Source organism: Cetorhinus maximus, chromosome 28 (assembly GCF_964194155.1).
Source record: "Cetorhinus maximus chromosome 28, sCetMax3.hap1.1, whole genome shotgun sequence".
In the NCBI taxonomy this organism is placed as follows: domain Eukaryota; kingdom Metazoa; phylum Chordata; class Chondrichthyes; order Lamniformes; family Cetorhinidae; genus Cetorhinus; species Cetorhinus maximus.
This window is the reverse complement of record NC_135906.1, coordinates 21568648-21592128: the sequence shown is the minus strand read 5'-3', so window position 1 is coordinate 21592128 and position 23481 is coordinate 21568648. Positions and strand designations below refer to the sequence as shown.

At 47.9% G+C, this 23481-nt stretch overlaps 1 protein-coding gene across 1 annotated transcript in view; it reads left to right on the top strand.

The window, feature by feature from the left end:
- Positions 1-583: 583 nt before the first annotated feature.
- The window catches only part of LOC144668908 (uncharacterized), a 253801-nt gene continuing 230903 nt past the window's right edge, over positions 584-23481 (top strand). Inside the window, exon 1 of the mRNA XM_078531379.1 lies at positions 584-1168. Within this exon, the coding sequence (XP_078387505.1) occupies positions 1078-1168 (91 nt within the window). The 5' untranslated portion in view covers positions 584-1077. The remainder of the gene's footprint in view (positions 1169-23481) is intronic.

Here is a 23481-nt window from a genome sequence, read left to right as displayed (position 1 = left end):
AGGGATGGGAACCCCGGAGTTGAGAGCCAATGTATTGCGGGCGGTGGGGACGATTTTTGGTCATCAGGGAAAAAAATCTACAGCACACAAGAGGGGAGCTTCCATATTCTGCTCATCTCGTTGTCTCTCTGCCAGCCCGAGAACCAGCCCAGTCCCCCGCTTCCCACCCAGCTCCTGGTCCATACCCCTTGTCGGCTACACCACCTCCCAGTGCCCATCGAAGTATTGTCAAATGTAATAATTCGCTTTGCATTGTTTATTTTGGGCGAGGAATCAATCAGCGATGTTTAATGTTTGGAGCACAGCTTTTAAAAGAATTCATGAATTAAGTTAAAATAGGGCGCCGATGCTGCTCAAGTACAGACAAATATAATAACACCAAATAAAAAAGATCTTCCAGTGAATTTGTCCCCTTTGCCAAAGGTGCCCCTCGTCCTAACTTGCTGCTTACCCCCGAGGTGGGTGGGGGGAGGTAAAAGAAATTGACGAGGAAATGTAGCCAATTGGAAGAGGCTGGAGCAAACTTTGGACCAATTGGAAGAGGCTGGAGCAAACTTTGGACCAATGGGGAGGAGCAGGCATTACTGGAAGACTAGTAGGTTAGGCTGTGAACTGAGGCCAGCTGTGATTTGCTGAGCGTTTGTTCCCCCCCACCTCCCCTCAGTGTCAATTAATAAATTTGTCTTTCTCATTTTCCTCTAGATCCATAATATCGTCATATGGGAATTTTTTTTTGGGGGGGGGGGTGGTGGAAGGGAGGAGGGGAAAAACTCGGCTGTAACTTTCTCAGACTTTTTTTTTGTGTACTCATCTCTTCCCCCCCCCCCCCCTTAAAAATGTTGAGAGAAACACTAATGTAATCAGTGCCCAGAGAGAACAGGAGAGAGAGAGAGAGAGAGTGTGTGTGTGTTTGAGGGGGGGTTTTAAGGCTTAAGTTTGCCTACAGCAGCTCATGGCTCTATCGGAACTGGCTTAACTAATACATGCACTCACACCAACTTGAGAAACTTGTCCCTTCCAGCCGAGCTGTTTTAGGGGGACAAATTCACGTTTGGAAATTTTTCATGTCATTTGGAGATGGGGCGGTGGAAGATGAGAAGGTCTCTGCTGGAAACCAACGTGATTGCATTTGTCCTAGTTCTGCACCACTTTATAATTGTCAAAGCAGGTAAGTGATTTGTAAAATGCAATTTCTCAGCCCAGCATCTTAACTGAACACTCTTTCCCCCCCCCTCCACACCCCCTGCACTGTTTACCTTCGCATATTTTTTTTTAAAACAAAAGAATAGGAACATGTGTTGGAATAGGAATAGTTAGGAAAACGTTGCAGATTATCAAGGAGGTGTTCACTTTAACGAGGCTGAGATTTCTCGGCTTTCTTTCTTTTTTGCAGATCAGTGTTGTGCTCGGGGATTAACTCCCTGCACAGCTCTCTGCTTTGCAAAGAGTCGGAGTAAAATTCTGCCCAGTCCTCTTGTGTTGGCACTGCCGCTCTGCATCTTTTGATTGTCAAGTCTATTTATGATGAATCTGCCCCATTAATTCTCCCAGTTAAGATGTGACAGGACGTTGCTGGCTTGTAAATTGAACTTTGCAGCGTCTATTTATTTGTGAGACTGGGGTGGGGGAAAAGGTGTGTGGACCTGCTTTGATGTGGGGGCCCACTATTGCACTTTCATTAACAACATCATTTGTCAAACTCTCTATCAGGCTGGTGCGTGTTCCTTTTTAATTATTTTTGCAATCCGACATCATTTGCAAGCTGCACGTGAACTGTACAGTAACATTTCAGGGAGTCTATGTTGCAAGTGCTTCGCTGCCGGAATAAGTTGCTGCAGTTATTAATTCTTAAAAGGGCAATTTGTTCTTAAAGAAGTAATGGTGTACTTAGTTTACAAAAAAACCTCTGTTACGCCACGGTTAGGATGGTAATTTGATAAGCACTTTTTACCTAGATGATTTTCTGCTTTTGAAGTCTTCAACCCATGTATGGATTGCAATGGCGAGTCCCATCCTGAGTGTGACAGCTAATTGTGGTGGGCCCCACCTATTGGCATCATTCCAAACTGAAGCCGGAAAGTGGGAAGTACTTCTTGCATAGTTTCTACAGAGCATTGAGATTGGCACAGCGTCAATCGTCCCTCTAGGCTCTATAGTGTAGCCTTACTGAGTTAATGGGATTTCCCCTTTGAGTGCATGTTGTCCTTTTCAAAGGGCACGTCAAACCAGGCAGCACATGATGCCACCTGCAGTGCCACTCCACTTAGCGACGTGAACCAAACTCAATTCATGTGATGCCGGGATGGGATTGGGGACTGGGATTAGAGGTGGGACCTTCCTCTTTGGGTTGACATCCGATTGAATGTTGGAACAGGCTCGAGGGGCTGAAGGGCCACTTCCTCCTGTTCCTATGTCCTTCTTGAGCTTTGTCCTTTTTTTTTTCTGTTCCTTCTGCACGTCGGTAATTTTCTACTCTTTGAAATGTGTAGCTCGCAACATGGTCAACGCCTCTCCTGAGTCTGCAAGCTGTGAGATTGTGCGATTCAGTAGCAGGGACTGGATGGGCCAAATGGCTTGTTTTTTGTATTGTGTATCCAATCCATCACCATAAGATTCCAGTTCTACACGTTCCACGGAAATCCCCAGTTTAAGAATGATGCGCGTTGTGAGATGTGCAGTGTCAGTATCCGTATGGATTGTCGCAGTGGGTTAACTTGGCTGCCTGGAGTTCTGGGAGCATGCTGCTGAAGAATTGTAGCCTGCAAGAACAAGGTCCCTTTTTTAAAATATATATTAAAAAAAAATCCGCTTCCCAGCTGCAGTTTTCCCACTGACTTCCCTGCAGAAGGTCCAGGCGAGGCCTGCTGCTTTGGTTGCACAAGAGCGCCTCCCACACATTTTCCATTGGAATGTGGTGAGGTCACGGCGATTGTAATGGCCATTGTGCCCGATGAGTTCCAGCCAGCCTGCCAGTGTTGGAAACGACTGCATTGGAAGGGAGTCGATGACACAGGCTCTTGGGTTATTCTCTTCTCTAAAACATTCGGACTGCCTTGTGGCACACTAGCCGTCCACCCTCACTGTCTTACCCTTGTGACGAAACATTTTCAGGTTCGCGCAGCCACACGTCCCCATGGGGGCAGAAACAAGCTCGAGGGGCTGAATGCCTTCGTCCTGTTCCTGTGAAGGCAAGTACCTCCAGTGAGGGTTAAACTTTGTAGGACGGATGTCACCATTTCCGATGATCTTTCAAGTTCACTTTGGGGTGACTGCGTTTATATAACACAGCGAGGCATCACAACATTCTTCACAGGAACATTATCAAATAGGATTGCCAACTGTGATTTAACGATATTACTGGAGGTTTTATCACATGTCTTGCCCCCATGTTCCAGGCACCAGTTGGCCAAAACATCCATCCTTGTGATGTACTGCCTTCCTATGCCAATTGGAAAGCAATAGGACACATTACCCAACTTTAGACTCATTACCCAATTGGATGATGCTTGACTATCAGTCAATTAGCCCTTTTTTCCCCCCCATTTTCAATATGTTTATATCGGATAAAGAGAAATGTTCCAGAGAAAATGACAAAAAAAACCCCAATCTTTTTGAATGTCCCGGTGATTTTATCTCCAGGTTTGCACACAGCAGTGTCCTGGAGATTGATCTTCAATTCCTGGAGACTCCAGGCCAATCCTGGAAGGTTGGCAACTCTATAAGCTGAACACTGAGCCACTTTAGGAGATATTAGGACAGGTGACCAAATGTAGCTGAAGAGGTTGGAATGTAGGAGGTAGAGGAGAGCCTTAAAGGAGGAGAGGGGGGGAAGAGTGGTTTAGAGAGGGAATTCCAGAGCTTTGGATCTGGGTGACTGAAGGCACAGCCAGCTATGATGGGGAAATGGCGTTGGGAATGAGAAAGGGGCCAGATTTGGAGGAGTGCAAGATCTTGGAAAGTTGTAGGGCTGGAGGAGGTGACTGAGGTAGCGAGGGTGAGGCTATGGAAGGCTCTGAACACAAGAATGAGAAATTGGAACTCAAGGCGTTGTCGGACTGACTATAAATGGAAAGGTTCATCGAGTGGGGGCTTGACTATCATCAGTGCTTTGGTTGTCATTGTTGATGAAGTATTAACTTTCAATAGAAGCTAGAATAAAATCTGGCACTGAATGACCTGATGCCTAACGATCCATCCTGTACCCAGGTTTCAGCCTGGCTTGTTGAGTAAATAAGGAAAAACAACTCAGATTGAGTCAGGGGGTTGTAAGTTCAAGAACCGTTCTAGAGACTCGAATGCAAAATCTAGGCTTCTACTTCAGGTTTGACATACTGAGGGAATGCTGCACTGTCAGAGGTGCTACCTTTTGCGCTGTCACTCAAGTGGACGTACATAAAAAAAAATCCCATGGCATAATTTTGTAGAACAGCGGGGAAGTTTTTCCTTGCAAATATTTACCCCTTCGCAAAAATAGATCAGCCTGGTCTCTTATTGGTGCTTCTGGGATCTTGCTATACTCTTATCAGCTGCCACATCTCCTATGCTGTATCAGCGACTTAAACTTCAAAAGTAGATTTAAAGCGCTTTGGGATGTCCTGCATTTGTGTAAGGTGCAACATTGTCAAGCCTTACATTCACCTGGTTCTGTACACTAAAGCAGGCTGGCACTGCAGGAGACATCTGCCCCCTCAGAACAAGGTGACATGCAGTCGGTGGGGGGCGGTGATAGTGGGAGGATGGGGGTGGGGGTGGGATGATGGGGGGGCGGGTGGGAGGGGTAATTCCCACTGAGTTGGAAATGCTGCATCATAAGATCTAGAAGGACAGTAAATAGTGTGCCGAGTTCACTGTGCAGCTATATGCAAAGTTCAAATACTGATGTAATCAAACTGCAATCAACACATTCCTGTCTTTTCTTTAAAGCGGTAGAGTAACTATAGACACGCTGTGAATTAACCACCTACTGCGTGTAGGGCGAAGAGATACAGAAATCTAGTTTCAAGTGTCCTGGCCAATATTTGTCTTACATTCAACATTGCAAAAGAAGCAGATTATCTGGTTGTTATCGCATTGCTGTTTGTGGGAGCTCTCTGTACTGAAATTGGCTGTTGTGTTTCCTACTTGACAACAGTGACTATGCTTTTTTTAAAAAAAAAGCAATTCATTGGCTTTAAAGTGTTTTGGGACGTCCTGTGGTCAGGAAAGTCGCCATAGAAATGCAAGCTTTCTTCTCTCCTTTTGAATAAAGTGCCCTCAACAGGCAGAACCCCAACACAGAGCTGAAAAGATCGGTAGGAACGTGACATCATCTTAGAATAGGGCAATGCCATATTGTTTTAAATAGCATGGCAGAACATTGGCAAAGACACTTAATACAGGGCAACAAGTCTTAGAGGCAAATTTCCCCAGTATTTACACACACACACACACACCTGTCAGGTTAGGTCCAGTAAACAAGGCTCCTGCAGGTCAGAGACTGCCCTCATCAATCATTTGTTATTCTCATATAGCCAGCAAGAAGGTGAAATGAAACCAGCCTGTCAATTAGCCCCATTGTTCTGCGCCACAGTGCAGCAGGGTGGGTGGGTGGGTGGGGAGAAAGTCGTACCTGTACAGTGAACCAAACCTCCACAGAATCAGCACAATACATTCAGCTCCTGAAGAAGGCACACTGACTGAGGAAGCAGTTGATGCTGCAGAGGCTGTGTGGTAGGGGCAAAACGTGGAGCTTAGACACCCACGCTGGAGGGCTCTGCGACTCTGACACGCACAGACATCCGCGGTTGTCAGTGTCCCTTGGCTTCCCTTAATGCTTCTGTGTTCAATGAAGTGACAATTGGAGAAAATGGCTGTAATGCAGTTGAAATGTTTTTTTTTCATTTCTCAATGGTGACTGGGCAGTGGAGCTCCCGCAAAGAGAGATTCTCGAACTCCCCATTGTCAGGCAGTTAATAAAGTGGCGTAGGAGAGTAATGCTGATTCAGCCCACTGAAATGAATGGACTTCCTGAGCCCAATTACGGACGAGTCCTTGGATCTTTCTCTGGAACTGCAGCTTCCTGCACTGTTCTTCCCTCCCCTCTGGTCTGTGCTGATTCATTCCGGAATGCATGCCAGCAGCCCTCTGATATTTCTGCCAAATGGCCAATTCCTTCATGTGTGAAACTACGTAGGCAGTGAGTTCACTGGATTGGAAGAGATCTGTCCAGCCTCTGCTGTTTCCTTCCCCTGCTGTTGTCTCGAAGCAAACTCTCTTCCTTGCCTGAACACACAGCTCATATGTTTCTCTAGTTTCTCTGCTCTCTCTACATGATGCCCCGCTGAGCTCATCTTGTCCTTGAGACCCACCTCCTGCTCTGCAAAACTAAACTGCTGACCACCCAACTTTCTTTTCCTTCCTGACATAAATGGTTACCTCTCCTCTGGCACTAATTTAAAAAAGAAATTCATTGATGGGATGTGGGCTTCGCTGGCTGGGTCAGCATTTATTGCCCATCCCTAGTTGCCCTTGAGAAGGCGGTGGTGAGCTGCCTTCTTGAACCGCTGCAGTGCATGTGGTGTAGGTACAGCCACAGTGCTGTTAGGGAGGGAGTTCCAGGATTTTGACCCAGCGACAGTGAAGGAACGGCGATATATTTCCAAGGCAGGATGGTGAGTGGCTTGGAGGGGAACTTCCTGGTGGTGGTGTTCCCATGTGTCTGCTGCCCTTGTCCTTCTAGATGGTAGTGATCGTGGGTATGGAAGGTGCTGTCTAAGGAGCCCTGGTGAATTCTTGTAGATGGTACACACTGCTGCTTCTGTGCGTCGGTGATGAATGTTTGTGGAAGGGGTGCCAGTCAAGTGGGCTGCTTCATCCTGGATGGTGTCGAGCTTCGACTGTTTTGGGAGCTGCACTCATCCAGGACTATTCTGCAACCTTCCCCCTCCCCACCAGAGGAGGAAGCCAATGATAGATTCTTGTTAAACTTCATGGGAGTTGCTCTGGCTATGACTGCATAAGCAAGAGTGGAAGTCAACCAAGAGCATTCCACGCAAGATGGACAACAGAGAGGAGGAGGAAGGTGGTGTGGCCAGAGATTGAAAAGGGATAATGTACTGATCAGAATGATTCATAATTCTGATTCACTTCAGTGCTGTGGGCCAGAAACCTGATTTTTGAAAAGATTTCCCCCACCCCAATAAATACACTTGACCTTACAAACTACCACCCCTCACCAACCTCCCTTCCTTCTTCACCTGAACATCTTGTCTCCTCCAAATCTGTGCCCACCTTTCCCATTCCATTTTGAATCTTTTCAAAATCAGGTCCCTGGCCCACAGCACTGAAGTGAAACAGAATTATGAATCATTCTGATCAGTACATTATTCCTTCTCAACCTCTGGCCACAACACCCTCCTCCTCCTCCTCCTCCTCTTCCTCTTCCTCTCTGTTGTCCATCTTGGCTGGAATGCTCTTGCTTGACTCTGCTCTTGGTTGTGCAGTCATAGCCAGAGCAACTCCCATGCAGTTTACCAAGAATCTTTATCAATGGCTTCCTCCTCTGTCTCATCTACAGGCCGCTGAAGATGTGGACTCAGCTACCACGCAGATGTTGAGAACACCCCAGCTGTACCACTCCATCCCTTCTCTCAATCCCTTCACCGCCTCTGAGCTGTCAGACCATGTCTTTAATATCCAGTGCTGGGTGGACTGTAATTCCACAGCAACCCCCTCCCCGCCCCCTCTGTGTGTGTGTGTGGGGGTGGGGGGTGGTGGGGGGGGGGGAAGAGATCATAAAATTCAGTCAGCATTTTAGAATTTGAGAAATTTTGCATGCTGTAGAATATCTGTGGGCCTCTAGCCAGGGACGCCCACATCCCATGAATCTTGATGGGACTCGAGGGAGATTCTGATTAGATGCAGGATTTTCTTTCCACAATGTTGAGCGGTTTTAATGTTGAATCTTGACACAAAAAAAAAGCCAAAATTGACAGCAGGAAATGGGCACATAGGCAAGATTTTTAATTAAAATGGATCAATATGCAGTTACGTCTGAACGCTAGATTATATCCCTAAACGTATATCCTCTAATGGGTTGGGGAAATTGGAAAGAAAGGGTTCTTCTGTGTATTGTGGGGCAAAATGGTAGAGAACTACTTACAAGAAACAGGGTTATGATGTGATTGCACAGAATGCATTGAGAAACTCTGTTCTCCAGCCTCCACCAGTATGCAAATTCCTTGGTACCATCTCATCCTTCTGGCAGCCATTGCCCATGTATTTCTCAGGGAGGGAATACAGCTTGTATCTATCGCTGGAGAATAATGTACAGTCTTTGATTTGAATTATCTAATCTATGCAGTCTGTAGTTTCCTTGGGACGATTATATGCATGAATGACATAATCACTTGTAGGCATTCCATTCCCCATTAATCTCTCAGGAGTTCACTGACATCTCTAATTCATCTGAATTATTCTAAATTAACTACTGTCAGGTAAATATCCGATACCAGCTGGAGAAGTGCATTACAATCCAGAAGAGTTTAAATTAAATTGTTATTACGTTTTCTCCTCTGGAGGTTTTGAGATTTTTGTGCAGGAGCCAAGTTTACGTGAGGAGCAACATGGCTTTTATTCCGATTTTTAGAGCCCAGTTTCAGTCCTACAAGTTGGTGCAGCTCCTTCATGGCAATGCAATGCTGTCTCTTGACGTGGATTATTTAGGACTATACTGATAGGGTAAGATGGACGAGGCTCATGTGGAGCATAAACATCAGCATGGACCAGTAGGGCTGAATGGCCTGTTTCTGTGCGATGAATACTTTATAATAGTCAAAGTTTGACCAACAATAGTTTCTTAAACTTGTCTGCATCAGTTTTTCTTTTTAAAAAACTTGTTGAATATTTAATTGCTTTTTCAAAAAGTTGAGCTTCCCGCTTTTTGATCGTGTGGTTTCTGTGTCTTGCTCACTAGAGCTAGTGCTCTATGTTACACAGGTGTAACATATGAGTGTAGGGATACTGAGGTGGGCTGATTTGACCTTCTGGGACTCTTGTGGCTAATGCTCTGCCGATACTTGTGATGGGACTTCAGGGTGAATTGTAGCTTCCTTCCCTTCATGTAGGAGGTCTTGTGGTGTCGTGGATTTCACCCCTGCCTTTGGGCCAGAAGCTCGGGGTTCAAGTCCCCAGGACTTGATGGCCGAGGAAGGTGCGTTCATAATGCGGCCGAACAGGTTCAGTATCAACCTGCAAATCCTTTCGGTACCTGCCAGTGGCGGGTGGTAAGAGCGGGAGAGATTCCTGGTCAGCCATGTGACAGAACGTTGGAGCCTCTAGCATCAGTATCCATAGCACCAGGCTACAGCATTCACGTAGAAGTGTAAGTTGTCACAGTAACTTGACCTCCCTGAGTGTTCTGTAACGCACATGCACCGCCCCTATCTAGACCATGGCAGCCTGGCTATCTCTGCAAGTTTCCCTCATTCCTCCCATTCACAGAGAGTTCAGTGAGTTGTGACTCAGTGTCAGTTCCTCTCTTTCCCTTGATTCCTACCAAAGATAAGTTATAGGGAGACAATGTTATCCCAACTTCAATACAACCATTGATTGAATAAGGATCCACTTAGTGGATTTATTGACCCTAGAGTTCCTGCAGTGAGGTTTCCTTTTTGTTCCAGTTGGCATCTGCCCGCAAAGGCATTGTGAAAATCAAGCCTAGTGTACCATTGATGCCCAACAGTAACCCCCATCACCAGTCCCATCTTTCCCTGCCGGTGAGAAAATGAGCTCCCACATCTCGATAGCACAAGGAGGGTCACACGGACTCGAAACGTCAACTCTTGTTTCTCTCTCCACAGAGGCTGCTGGACCGTGCTGAGCTTTTCCAGCATTTTCTGTTTTTGTCTCGATAGGCAAAATCACATTTCCGGGGTTGTGCTATTGGTCCTCTCGATAAGGATGGTGCAACACCGGCGTGGGGAAGGCAGGGCATGGATGTTACTCTTCATTGATCCCAGTTCTGAAGAGTTTGAAGAGTAAACTCTGTGCAGACTGCCCTTCTGTGTAATCTGTGTGAAACCTGGTTCCGAGATGCAACAGTGATTGGAGCTGCATTTAGATGGACGTCTTTCACAACCTCAGAGTATCCTGATGAGTCTTACAGCCAATGAATTGCTTTAGAGTTGTGGCCAATATTGTTTTGTAGGTGAACACAACAGCCAACGTGCACACACAGCGCATGGGGTGAATAACTAGTTAACCTACTACTAGTTGCCTTGGTTGACTTGGGTACAACAGGCCCCTTTGAATAGTGCTGTGGAATCTTTAACATTGACCTGAACCGGCAGACAAGACCCCGTGTTTAATATTTTGTCTGAAAGCGGGGACTGGGCACTGTCTGAGGTGCCGTCTGTCAGTTAAGCTGTTAAAATCGAGGCCCTATCTGCCCACTTGGGCGAATGGAAAAGATCCCATGGCACTATTTGGAAGAAGAGCAGTCAATATTTAACCCCCCCACACCCAATCAACATCACAAAATCTGGTCATTATCACATTGCTGTTTGTGGGAGCTTGCTGTGCATATTTTGGCTGCTATTCCCAACATTCTTTAAGTACCTCATTGGCTGTGATGTCCTCCGAGATGTCTGGCGGGTCGCGAAGAGTGCTATATATAATACAAGTCTTTTTACCCCTCAGGCTGCACTGCAATTCAGCCTCGGTTTTGTGCCCAGCTCTTGGAGTCGGACTTGAATCCATTTCCTTCTGATAAGGTGCTCCCATAAACGGAGGGGTGGGGGGGAGTGATCCCTGTTAGATTTCCTTGTACACAGTTATAAAGCAGGTGGGAGTGAGTGCATTAAAACCGCGGACGGTCGCTAACAGAGTAGAACTGGCAGGAGGTGAGGGACAGGTGCCAGGAGGAGATTATCACAGTTGTTGGATTTACACTTTCAAAGAGATTCTTTAAGACGCACAAAAAGATTTTCGAAGGCTTTTTTGCAGCCACGAAGAGCTGGCTCAGGGTCTGACTCTTCACAGATCTCCGAACGCCAGCTTTTACATTGTAAACGACAGCGGTGAGGGAATGGTGCATTCCTTTTTTCCAATGTGGAGGTGATTTTTCTAGTGTTCCATCTTTTTATCCTAAAGTGTGTATTTCAAGAGGAAAGTAGCCAAGGGCGCAGGTTATTTTTTTTTTAAAAAACCTGTCCGTGGCTGTGAGCATTGCTGGCAAGGTCAGCATTTATGGCCTGTCCATGGAAGGGCTGGAGAAAGCGGTGAGTGAGTTATCTTCTTCAATACAACCGAGCAGCTTGCTTTCCCATTTCGGAGGGCAGTCAGGAGTCAATCACATGTAAGGCCGCACCGGGTAAAAATGGCGGATCCCCTTCCCTCAAGGACGTTAGTGAACCAGGTCAGTTTTTACAGCAGTCCTGGTAGTTTCATGGTCACTGATACTGATTATTCTGCAGCATGCTGTTGTATACTTGCAGTATACTGACTCTGAAGCAGAGTCACACGGACTCGAAACGTTAACTCTGTTTTTCTCTCCACGGATGCTGTCAGACCTGCTGAGTTTTTCCAGCATTTTCTGTTTTTGTTTCCGATTATTAATTTTTTTATTTAAGCTGAATTAAAATTCCCCAACTGTCACAGTGCGATTTAGATTGACAGTCATGTCTCTGGGCAGTAGCTCAGTAACCGAACCGCTATGCTACCAAACCCCAATCACGATCGTTGTTGTTAATATGTGCATGGCCCTGACCCCACAGGCCAATAGTCTCTTGACACCTTGCAGTCTAGGATTATGTGAAGAATGGCCATTCAGTTGAGGTGTCAGAGGTCAGAGCATGAGTCAATATCAGGGGGAGAACTGGATTTGGAGGTGTTGTAGGTGGGTGATTAAAGGGGAAAGATATTCTGCCTGGTTAGCCCCATCTAGATGATTTTATACTGGGAGATGGTGTGAGAAGGGTTTTACCAAATGGCAGGGCCTTCAGATCTGACAGCATCCTCTATTTAAACCAGTACTCCACCAAAGTCAATGCCCAGATAGAACCCCCTCTTTGCTACTTTATCAGGATTTTCCAGTGCTCTGGCCCCTGAGTGATTAGCAGCCTGATTCTCATTGTTTGGTTAGGACCTGACCTTCATTGCCATAGTTGTAACCTCCCTCATCAACCCCATTATAAAGGCGGCTCATGGCGATGACCGCGGGTAGAATGTCCTTTTGGGATGGTTCCTCCCTTAGCTTCAACGTTGAATCAATGTCAAGGGATGTTCCCTGAGAACATCTTTGTGTTCTTTCACCAACCACGTGCGTACATTTGTGTAGACTTGCTTCAATATGAGTAGACTTCAGGGCAAAGTATGACACTGCGGTGGAGTGCTGCACTGTTGCAGGTGGTGTCTCTCCGATGTGACCCTGTCTGCTCTCCTGAGGAGGCATAAAAGGTCCCACAGGACAATTCGGAAGGACAGCGGGGGAGTTCTCCACGATGTCCTGGTCGATATATATCCCTCGATCATCAATTTTTAAAAACCGATTATTGCGGTGTTACTTATGGGAGCTTTCTGTGCGCAATTGGATGCTGCATTTCCCACCTTATTACAGTGACTGCACTTCCAATGGTCAACATTTTGATGTAGCGACCAGGATATGGTGGTCAGGTGTCAATGGGCAGAGCGAGTAAAGGTAAGTCTACAGGTACGGCAAGCACAAAGGGCTGCCCTCAACCTGATCACACACTGACTCAGAGGTTGAGTGTGCAAAATTCAAACTGTTTTAAAAAAAAAATGGAAATAAATTCACCGATTGCACGGGTCGGTTTGCGTTGGTTAAAGTGCAGCACACGCAGGGAAATCCCGTGTGAATAGTTGAGCGTGGAGATTTGCATCTTTCGTGACTTCGCGACCCACTGAGGGGCTTACAGCCAATGTACTATTTTTGAAGTGTAGTCTCTGGCTGCCCAAGTTACCCGTGTTACTACAACCTGCGCACAGCAAGTTCCCACAAACAATGTGACCATGACCCAATAATCTGTTCTGGACAAATAAGAGAAAAATATTGGGCCAGGACCTCAGGGAGAACTCCCCTGCTCGTCTTCGAAATAGTCGCACAGGATTCCTTTCACCCCACCTGAGAGGCCGGGGGCAGAGTCTTTGGCCTAGTGTTTCCTCTGAACGTCGTCACCTCCGCCAGTGCAGCACTCCCTCAGCGCTGGCATTGAGTGGCAGCCTAGATTTGGTGCTCAAGTCCTGGGGCCCTTGAATGCACAACTTTCTGACTTGGGCGAGAGAGCTACCCACTGAGGCACAGCTGGCACCAAGGAAGAACACGGAAGGATTTGGGGGGGCGACGGAGTACGGATTCAATGGGCGCTGGGGCACCCGAATTTAAGCAGGAGACGTGCAGAAAATTAGGCGAGAGAGAAAGAATTGAGCCTGGTCAGAATCATGAGAGCAAACCGTGATAGCTGTGCCAAGGCTTGATCAATGTACCTCTTCGGATGCTAAGTTCATGACCACGTCTTTTTTTTTTTCTTTGGAGGAGGGGGTGGGGAGAGAGGCTTGTCGAAAACATTTTCGGCCTGAGGGAAGCCACTATTGAAGATAACACAAAAGGGCAAAGAGGTCGAGTTTGGAGGCACTTGATCAATTGATGGAATGTGGACTGTCTGAGTGCAGTCACTTCAGGCTGATTGTAAGACTCCTGCGAGTGGGGAATGTGGGCGCCTCTGGAAACTCAGTTGATTCATAAACAAGATAAAGATCACTCCCAACGCATTAGGCATGTTCGCTGTCCCTAACCTCGGCCCGCCTGCTGCCTTTTTAAAGGGCTCCTTTCTCAGCCTGACATCGAGGACCATTGTGGCGCAGAAAACACAGTTGTGTCTGCCCACATTAGCAAACTGAGTTCTCCCTGAGTATCTGGTAACCGGGGCTGTCTTTTTCACTTTCCCTCTTGCCGCACTCTGTTTGACAAAGAGAGGGCGAAACTGCCTCCGACAGTTGTTAACCTGTCCGGTTTCTGGCATTTTATTTTGAGCAGTGTGTGGGGAAGTTCCTGAAACACATGTTGGACAAAGTCCACCCGCCTTTTTGCGCTTTCCCCCGCCTTTCCTTCTGATGCTGACTCTTTGCTAGCAACTCACATCTCCCAATCATTTGCCCACATTATTCAGCAAGGGTCAACGGGCTGTTTGACTGCAGGAGGCATCACAGCCAGGCCCCACCCTTTCTGCACTTGGCGGTGCAGAAGTTGTTGACCCGCAACCAGGAGCTTGAACCCTGAATAATTTTATTTGCCTCCTTTGAGCTCGATGCTACCTTTGGCACTGCTTTCCCTCTTTTTTTCTGGGTCAGGGAGTGGTCAGGTTTAACTCCTGAAAGGCTGAATGGCCTTCTTGTGCTGTGAATTTTCTATATTTCTATCGCATAGCTCTCCTTGAGGCCCATTTAATTGAGCAAAGGCTTAAGGAACAATCCCTGGGCCTCCCTGGTTTAGCTCCTTGCCAATCCACTTGGGCTGGTCAAAGGTCTCATTTTTCAGTTTAGATTTTCTGCATCACGTGAGGTGGAGATTTTGGTTTATTAAAGATTTTCTTCCAATGTAGCTTTCATCACTAGCGGAGCCAAAAATCGAGGCCATGATTTTACTAGGATGTTGCCGGGTCTTAAGGGGTTGAGTTACAGGGAAAGATTAAACAGGTTAGGACTTTATTCCTTGGAGCGTAGAAGAATGAGGGGAGATTTGATAGAAGTTTACAAGATTATGAGGGGTATAGACAGAGTAAATGCGAGTAGGCTCTTTCCACTTAGATTAGGAGAGATAAACACGAGAGGACATGGCTTTAGGATGAAAGGGGAAAGGTTTAGGGGGAACATTAGGGGGAATTTCTTCACTCAGAGAGTGGTGAGAGTGTGGAACGAGCTACCATCTGACGTGGTAAATGCGGGCTCACTCTTAAGTTTTAAGAATAAATTAGATAGATACATGGATGGGAGAGGTCTGGAGGGTTATGGACTAGGTGCAGGTCAATGGGACTAGCAGAATAATATTTCGGCACAGACTAGAAGGGCCGAATGGCCTGTTTTCTGTGCTGTAGTGTTCTATGGTTCTGACTTGCTTCTCACTTTTTGCCTTGCCGTAGTCCTATCTGAGCTTGAACTTAGTAAAACTAGTAAAACTTAGTAAAAGCTGAGGACTCGCACAATAATCTTGTTGATGTCCATGTAATTGAATCTCCTGCTAGCACTTGCAGTTTGGTCTCTGAGTTGAAGAATGGGTGAGGAGTCATTGGAACTGCAACCGCCCAGGCATCATCGCCTTCAGGAGAGGAAGAGGAGGGAGTAAAGAGAACAGGGGGAGACGGTGGTGTAGTGCTAAAGTCGTACTCCAGAGGTCCAGGCTAATGTCCTGGGGACATAGATTCAAATCCCACCATGGCGAAATTTAAGTTTGGTTAATAACTCTGGAATTGAAAGCTAGTCTCAGTTTCATGGTCACCATTACTATCATCGATTGTCGTAAAAACCCACCTGGTTCACTAATGTCCTTTTTAGGGAAGGAAATCTGCCAATCCTTACCTGGTCCGGCCTACCTGTGACCCCAGACCCACAGCAATGTGGTTGACTTTTAACTGCCCCTCTGAAATGGCTGAGCAAGCCACTCAGTTCAAGGGAAATTAGGGATGGGCAACAAATACTGGCCTTGCCAGTGGTGCCCACATCCCATGAAAGAATAAATTTAAAAAAAAACAGACGCAGCACAGAATTTGAATAACTTATAACACCAGCGGTGTACCATAGACCTTAGGGGTATTTGTTATTCTGGCTGAGGACTCACCAATAACTCTTGATTTATTGGCTACTTTCAATGGATCATGTTAAGTATAATGCCATTTTCTTTTTACAGAAGGAATACTGTTGGTAGATTGATTAGAAGAACATTGAATAGTTACAGTCCCTGCTGTAACACATAGATAATCAGCTGTACAGAGTGTTGGTGGAACCACATCTGGAGTACTGTCTATAATTTTGGTCTTCATATTTAAGAAAGGACGTAATTGCATTAGAAGCAGTTCACAAAAGGTTCTCTCGACTGACACCTGGGATAACCCGTCCATCCCATGAGGAAATGTTGGTCAGTCTGGGCCTGTACCCATTGGAGTTCAGAAGAATGAGAGGTGATCATATTGAAACATATATAAGATCCTGAGGGGACTTGACAGGGTCGATGCTGAGAGGATGTTTCCCTTTTATGGGAGAGACTAGAACTAGGGGACACAGATTAAAAATAAGGAGCCTCCCATTAAGACTGAGATAAGGAGAATTGTTTTTTTTCTCTCTCGGGGTTGTCGTTTTGTGGAATTTTCTTCCCCAGAGAGCAGTGGAGGCTGGCTCATTGAATCTCTTCAAGTCTGAGTTAGATACTTTCTTGTCTGACAAGGGACTCAAAGGGTATAGGGGTAGACAGGAAAGTGGAGACTACAATCGGATCTTATCAAATGGCAGTGCAGGCTGGAGGGGCCGAATGGCCTACTCCTGCTAATTCATGTTTGTATAATCGCGTGGTATTTAGCTGTAGGTCCAATATGATATGTTAAATGAATAACAACTTCTCCCATTCTGTTTTCCTATGGTTAGAATTTGCTCTGGAGGCTGTACCTGCAGGAGTGTGATGCGTATACAGTAGCATACGTGACTAAAATGTTTACTCAGCGCATGCTTCAGAGAAAAGCGTGAAAATGTTGGTCTAATACACTCCTGATTCTGGTCGCCAAGGAGACCCTGTCTTGGTGGAAAGCTTGCTAGTGAACTGTCTGTAGACTGCATGGCCTAACGAAGATTGTTGTACCCCCTCTCCTAATTGCCTGGGAGTTTAATTTGGGTCCCAAAGAGTAGGGAGAGTCTGGAAAAACTCTCCATTCTTTGGAGAAAGATCTGGCCTTCGCCAGGCCTACAAGCCCTGGCATTGAGTTAGATTTTTGAAGCACGCAGTGCCCTTTGCCCACTGAGTTAGCCCCCTTCTCGAACCTGTGGGAGTGTTTCCCTACTCTGAGGTGCCTGTTTCTGGTGTAGGACATTTGCATTTGGCCCTGTGAGCTTCACTGCTCCCGCTGTGGAGAAGCCCTAGCTGAAATCAGGGCAAACGCCTGAAGGAGTGAGCTTTTCGCTCTGTGGTGGCACTCCCGCTTCGGAGTCAGAAGGTGCAGGTTCAAACCACACTCCAGCCATGTGGAGACTGGATTGATATCCAGGTGAGATACTTGGGTCTGGTGGGTGAGGGTGGTATTGGGTGGAGCTTAATGCCCTCTCCCGTGGTGAGACGGGAGGGAGGCGGGTGGGGATCCTGCTTCCTTCCCGCCTCCACCACTATTAAATCCATGGTGGGAAGGCCTATGGATGGCTCTCCAACCCTGCCGCCAACTGATGCCTTTAAGTGGGCAGTTAATGCCCAATTAAGGGCTTCATCACGCTGCTGCTGGTATGAACCCAGTGATGGGTGGAGTGGGGCTCCCGGGGTGGAGTGGGGCTCCCGGGGTGGGGTGGGGCTCCGGGGGGGTGGAGTGGGGCTCCCGGGGTGGGGTGGGGCTCCCGGGGGGGGTGGGGTGGGGCTCCCGGGGGGGGTGGGGTGGGGCTCCCGGGGGGGTGGGGTGGGGCTCCCGGGGTGGGGTGGGGCTCCCGGGGGGGGTGGGGTGGGGCTCCCGGGGGGGGTGGGGTGGGGCTCCCGGGGGGGGTGGGGTGGGGCTCCCGGGGGGGTGGAGTGGGGCTCCCGGGGTGGGGTGGCTCCCTCGTTTGAAGGCACTGAAAGGCCTGAATGAGGGACCCTGCCTTGGGGAGCGGGGTAGCCTGCTGAGAGCCACACCCCTGCCCACGCTGCTGTCCTCTCTGTCCCCTTCCCTGTGTCCCCTGCCCCCTGCTCCCTCCATGGCCTCTCTCCTGCCGTCACTCCCCTATGGCCTGGGCCCATCCAGCGATCCTGGGCCTTGGGTGGGTACGTTGCTGGCAGCCGCCACTACTCCCCCACAGGTGCTGGCCAACCATGCACAGCTGCTGGCCTCTGATTGGCTGGCAGCTCTTGCCAGGCGGGGTTTCCTCGCCTGGGGGTCCTTGATCCTGGGGAGGGCCCACGGCTGCCCAGTTGAGTGCCTGATCAGCACTTAATTCGGCAGGCCTTCCTGAAAGGAGGTGGCCAAGGCCTCTCACCAGAGATCTCGGCCTCCAGCTGGAGGAGCCTGTGCCTCCACTAAATACCGCCCATTGTATGGGTTGTGGCGGCTCATTAAAGCCTTGCACTACACAGGACTAAACCCCGTAGTAGTTTGTATAAAGATGCGGACGGCCGTGGGAGGAGTGTTGACATTGAGGCCGGCCTGTGAACCCTTCCTTTATCTCACACTCTCCTCCAAATGTGAGACAAACAGCAACAATCAAGCTGGAGTATTTAGGAGTTTGGAACATCCCAGCCATTCTGTTTCTGTGGTGGGCAGGAAGCCTCAACATTGGGCCACGTTTTGGTGTAAGTTGGTGAGCTGTGTTGCATGGTAGGTGGATAAGGGAGGGGAAGATCAGATGTTTGTGTTGATTTAAGTGCCATTAGTATATCTCTTGGTGGACTCCATGCTCCAGACTAGATGGACCGAATAGCCAGTTTCTGTGCTGCAAATTCTATTTACTGTTCGACTTATTACATTTTTTTTGAAGTGTTATGTAGCAGCTTCGTTTGTGCACAGCAAGATCCCATACACCAGCAAATAGGACGCTGATTTTTAAAAAATGTACATATGGCGTTGTTCGAGGCAGGAGACTGAGATAACTATGCCTTTCAAAAGTTGGCATAGGATATTGGGGTAGTTGGGGAGGGGGCGCCATGACTTGCATTTCATTCATGGACAGCACCTCCTCAGTGCTTAGTTTTTTTTCTTTATTCCTTTATGAGATTACTGACGAGGCCAGCATTTGTTGCCCATCCCTAATTGTCCTTGAACAGAGAGGCTGGCTAGGCTATTCCAGAGGGCAGGGTCAGCCACATTGCTGTGGGCCTGGAGTCACATGGGTAGGCCAGACCGGGTAAGGGCAGCAGATTTCCCCTCCCCTAAAGGGAGGACAAAGGTGGACCAGATGGGCTTTTATGACCCATCGAGATTACAGATTTTGCAAATTGGATTTAAATTCCACTGGCTGACTTGATGGGATTTGAACCCACGCCCCTTGCAAATTAGCCTGGGCCTCCGGGTCACTAGCCCAGTGACATTACCGCTGTGCCGCTGTCTCCCACTGCAGTGAGGAGAATGCTGAACGAGCTCTCCCATCCGCAACTAAGAAAGCAACAGCCTTTAAGTAGGTTCTTTGCCGCCTCGTGTTGCCTTCCCTTAAGGAGGCAGTGCTCTGCTCTCAACAAAATTGGCGGCTGGAGGCTTCTCGTTTCTGCTCGGCAGCACACGGTGTCGTTGGCAGGCTAAGTGTGTGGGCTCCACTGCAACCTCTCTCTCTCTCTCTCTCTCTGTGACACCACAGCGAGGAGAACGATGTCTGGCTGTTCCAGAATGAGCTTTCACTCCTCAGTCCCTGTTCAATCAGTGGCACTGACAGTAGCGGCAGACGATTTAAGATTTGGATGTGTGTTGGCCGTGCGTATCTCAGCATGGTGTGGCCTTGCCAAGAGTTTTCAGGATCATGTCAAGTTTTCTATAAGCAGCCAGTTGGCAACGTTTCACGCTGGGATCTATTGACTCCAGTATTCATTCACCAATTCAATCCAAACAGGAAAATAGATACTTTGAATTTCTGAACTGTACCAAAGTCTGAAAGTCATGTCACGTTGAACTATGAAGCATTAACTCGGTTCCTCTATATCCTTTTCCCTGAGGTTCTAGTCTATTTGAAATCAGACTCCAATCCCACGTAGCCTACTGGAGGCTTTACTGCGAGTGGCAGACTGAAAGCTAAACTCTATCCTGTCCTCGACTCTGCTGTCCACACTTTCCCGGCTCCAGTCTCGGGCCAAGTCCTGTTCGCCATCACACCCGTGCTCGCCGACCTATACTGATCCCCTGTCCACAGCACCTCAACTTATAAATACCTCATCCTTGTTTTCAAATCCCTCCACGACACCACACCCCTCCCCGTCTCTAATCTCCTTCAGCCCCTACAGCTCTGCTAGATTCCTGCGTCCCTCCAATTCTGGCCTCAAGCACATCCTTGATTTTCATCGCTGCGCCGTTGGCGGCCGTGCCTTCAGCTGCCTGGGCCCAAAGCTCTGGAATTCCCTCCCTAAACCTCTCTGTATCTGTACCCCTCTCCCATATTTAAAACCTATCTCTCGACTAAGCTTTTGTCACCTGCTCTAATATCTCCTTCTGTGACACAGTGCTAAGTTTTGCTTGATGACTCTAAATGAAATCCTTTGGACATCTTCCGACAATAAGGGCGTTATATAAAGACAAGTTGTTGTTGTTGTAGAGGTCATTGGCGAGTGATTGGATGCAGGATTCCCACGCAATTTACCTTCACCAGCCCATGGTTCCTGAAGCCAAAATTGGCCGGGCTGCGATCAATTAACTCTGCACTTACTGTGCCTTGATTCTGTGATCATCTTGAGTTAAATGACTGAGTTTTTAAAAAATTCTTTCTTAGGATGTAGGCGTTGCTGGCTAGACCAACTAGACTACCCATCCCTAATTGCCCTTGAGAAGGTGGTGGTTGACCTGCCTTCTTGAACTGCTGCAGTCCATGTGGTGTAGGTACGCCCACAGTGCTGTTAGAGAGGGAGTTCCAGGTTTTTGACCCAGCGACAGTGAAGGAACGGCGATATATTTCCAAGTCAGGATGATGTGTGGCTTGGAGGAGAACTTCCAGGTGGTGGTGTTCCCATCTATCTGCTGCCCTTGTCCTTCTAGATGGTAGTGGTTGTGGGTTTGGAAGGCGCTGTCTGAGGAGGCTTGGTGAGTTCCTACAGTGCATCTTGTAGATGGTACACACTGCTGCTACTGTGCGTCGGTGATGGAGGGAGTGGATGTTTAAGGTGGTGAATGGGGTGCCAATCAAATGGGCTGCTTTGTCTTGAATGGTGTCTTGAATTGTTGTGGGAGCTGCACTCATCCAGGCAAGTAGGGAATATTCCATCACACTCCTGACTTGTGCCTTGTAGATGGTGGACAGGCTTTGGGGAGTCAGGAGGTGAGTTACTCGCTGCAGGATTCCTAGCCCCTGACCTGCCCTTGTAGCCACAGTATTGCCTGAGGAATCCTTACTGACATACCTAATGATCTTCTAACTTTTCCTCACTTTGCTATTCCCCCGCTTAGCTGCCCAGTACCTGTGACCATGGGAGTTTCTCTGATTTCTGTCTTCAGCCCTTCCTCATTGCTCACTACTAACTAAGAATAAAGCAACGGGTCTGAAATCGTAAGCCGTATGCACTTCTTGGGGAGTTGGGGTTGTAGCTAGGCTGAGAGTTATGGTGGACAGGGCCCTGTCACTCAGCCATTCCCTTGAGTAATGGTTCACTGCTTCGGTTGAACCTCCACAACTCCTCTTAAAGTGGGAACACGCTCCTTTTTCATGTGGCAAAGCATCCGGCAGCCCTTGAATTAGTTTGTAGGCGTAGTTACCGTCGCTGTGCGGACAGCCATGTGTACATAGCAAGATCCCACATGAAGGAATGAGCTATTTTAGTGGTACTGGTTCAGGGATGAATGTTAGCCAGCACAGCGGGGAAAAATCTCCTGCTCCTCGAATTAAACCATTGTATTTTTATTTGGGTATCCAACTGACTAGATAGACCCAGGTTTTCACTAGGTCCGAAAGCTAACAGTGCAACAACTCCCTCGCTACGGCACTGAGGTGTTCTCCTGGTGTAGCGGGCGGGGACTGGGGGGACTTGGACTCTCAAAGCTTCCAACTGCAAGATAAGACTGCCAGAAACTGAGGCAAGCTGACAGTTATCTTAAAACAAACCCTCCGTTGTGTTAAGCTGGAAATCCTTCAAACTGGAAGGTGGGAATGAATCCCAAAGGGAATTAAATTGGCAGCTTTTTAAAAAGAGTAATGCCTGAGAAAGTCTCCTGCCCTCCCTGCCCCCTCTCCTGCGAATGCCCTGCTTTGCGATGGAACCATCGGTACTGGCAGCGTACCAATGGGTTGTCTACATCCTGAGCCCAGGCATGAGTTTTTTGGATAGGGTGTTTAACCAAGGGGGGCATCACCGTGGAGCCTGGCCCAGTCTGCACCTGACAGCTCCCCCCCCCACCACACACACACACACACACACACCCCCACACGCACATCTAGTGGGTGTTAGTTGGAAACGTGTGTCCTGGAAGGTTGACCCTTCAGTCTAACTGAACTCGGCGGTGAGTGACGAGGATTGGGAATGACTACAGGCTGATTAACGGGGAGGGCAACAGTAGCATTCCCACTGCTGGAACCAATTGAGATCGGCTGGAAACGACAGATCGTGGATGCAACCTTATTCCCTGCCCCACTCCAGCCATTGAGCTTCCAACTGAATCCATCAAAAGGGGGCAGGGTGAGGGCAGCCTAAAATATTCTGCCTGGTAATTGTCTGTCAGCTTCAATTAGTTTACTTATGGCTGTTGCGTTCTTTAGTGAGAGCTTCAGAAATCAAATTCACATAAATTGCACCTGGGGAATCAGCCTGTAACATTCAGATTTATTATAAATCCCCTGTTTCGCTTCGGGGCTGCAGGTGGTGAATCCATTGAGTCCCAGCACTTAATACAAACATCACTTCAAGCTCCTCTGGCCAGTAATTCCCTCACACCGGTGCTCCGTGCGAGCTCTTAATCTCTCGCTCGCAACCAATTGATTCAAACTGACTTTGGTGAATCCTCTAGCTTTGAGTGCATGTCCCACCCCGACTTGGAGATGTGTATCACCGTTCCTTCACTGGCGCTGGGCCGAGATCCTCGAGCTCCCTTCTCCTAACCGCGCCGGGGAGCATCTTCACCACACAAACCGCGGCAGTTCAAGAAGGAAGAATTTCATTTATGTAGTGCCTTTCATGACCTCGGGATGACCCGAAGCTCTTTACAGCAAATGAAGTACTCTTGTCGTCACCGTCAGTGTAGTCACTGTTGTAGGTGACAGCCAATATGTGCACAGCAAGCTCCCAGAAGCAGCAATATGATAATGACTGGATAATCAGTTTTACTGATGTTCATTTGAGGGGGAAATATTGAGCAGGACGCCAGAGGAGAATTCCCCTGTCTTTTTTTTTTAAAAATAGTGCCACGGGATTCTTTTATACCCCCTTGGGAGGGCGGACGGGATCTCAGTTTAACATTTACCCTCCAAAAGATGGCACCTCCGACACTGCAGCACTCCCTCGGTACTGCACTGGGAGTGTCAGCCAGGAATTTTGTGTTCGGGTTTCTAGAATGGGACTTGAACCCACAGCCACCTCATGAGGGCAGTTAGGAATGGGTAATAACTTGTTGGCCTCGCCAGCAATGCCCACATCCTGCGAATGAA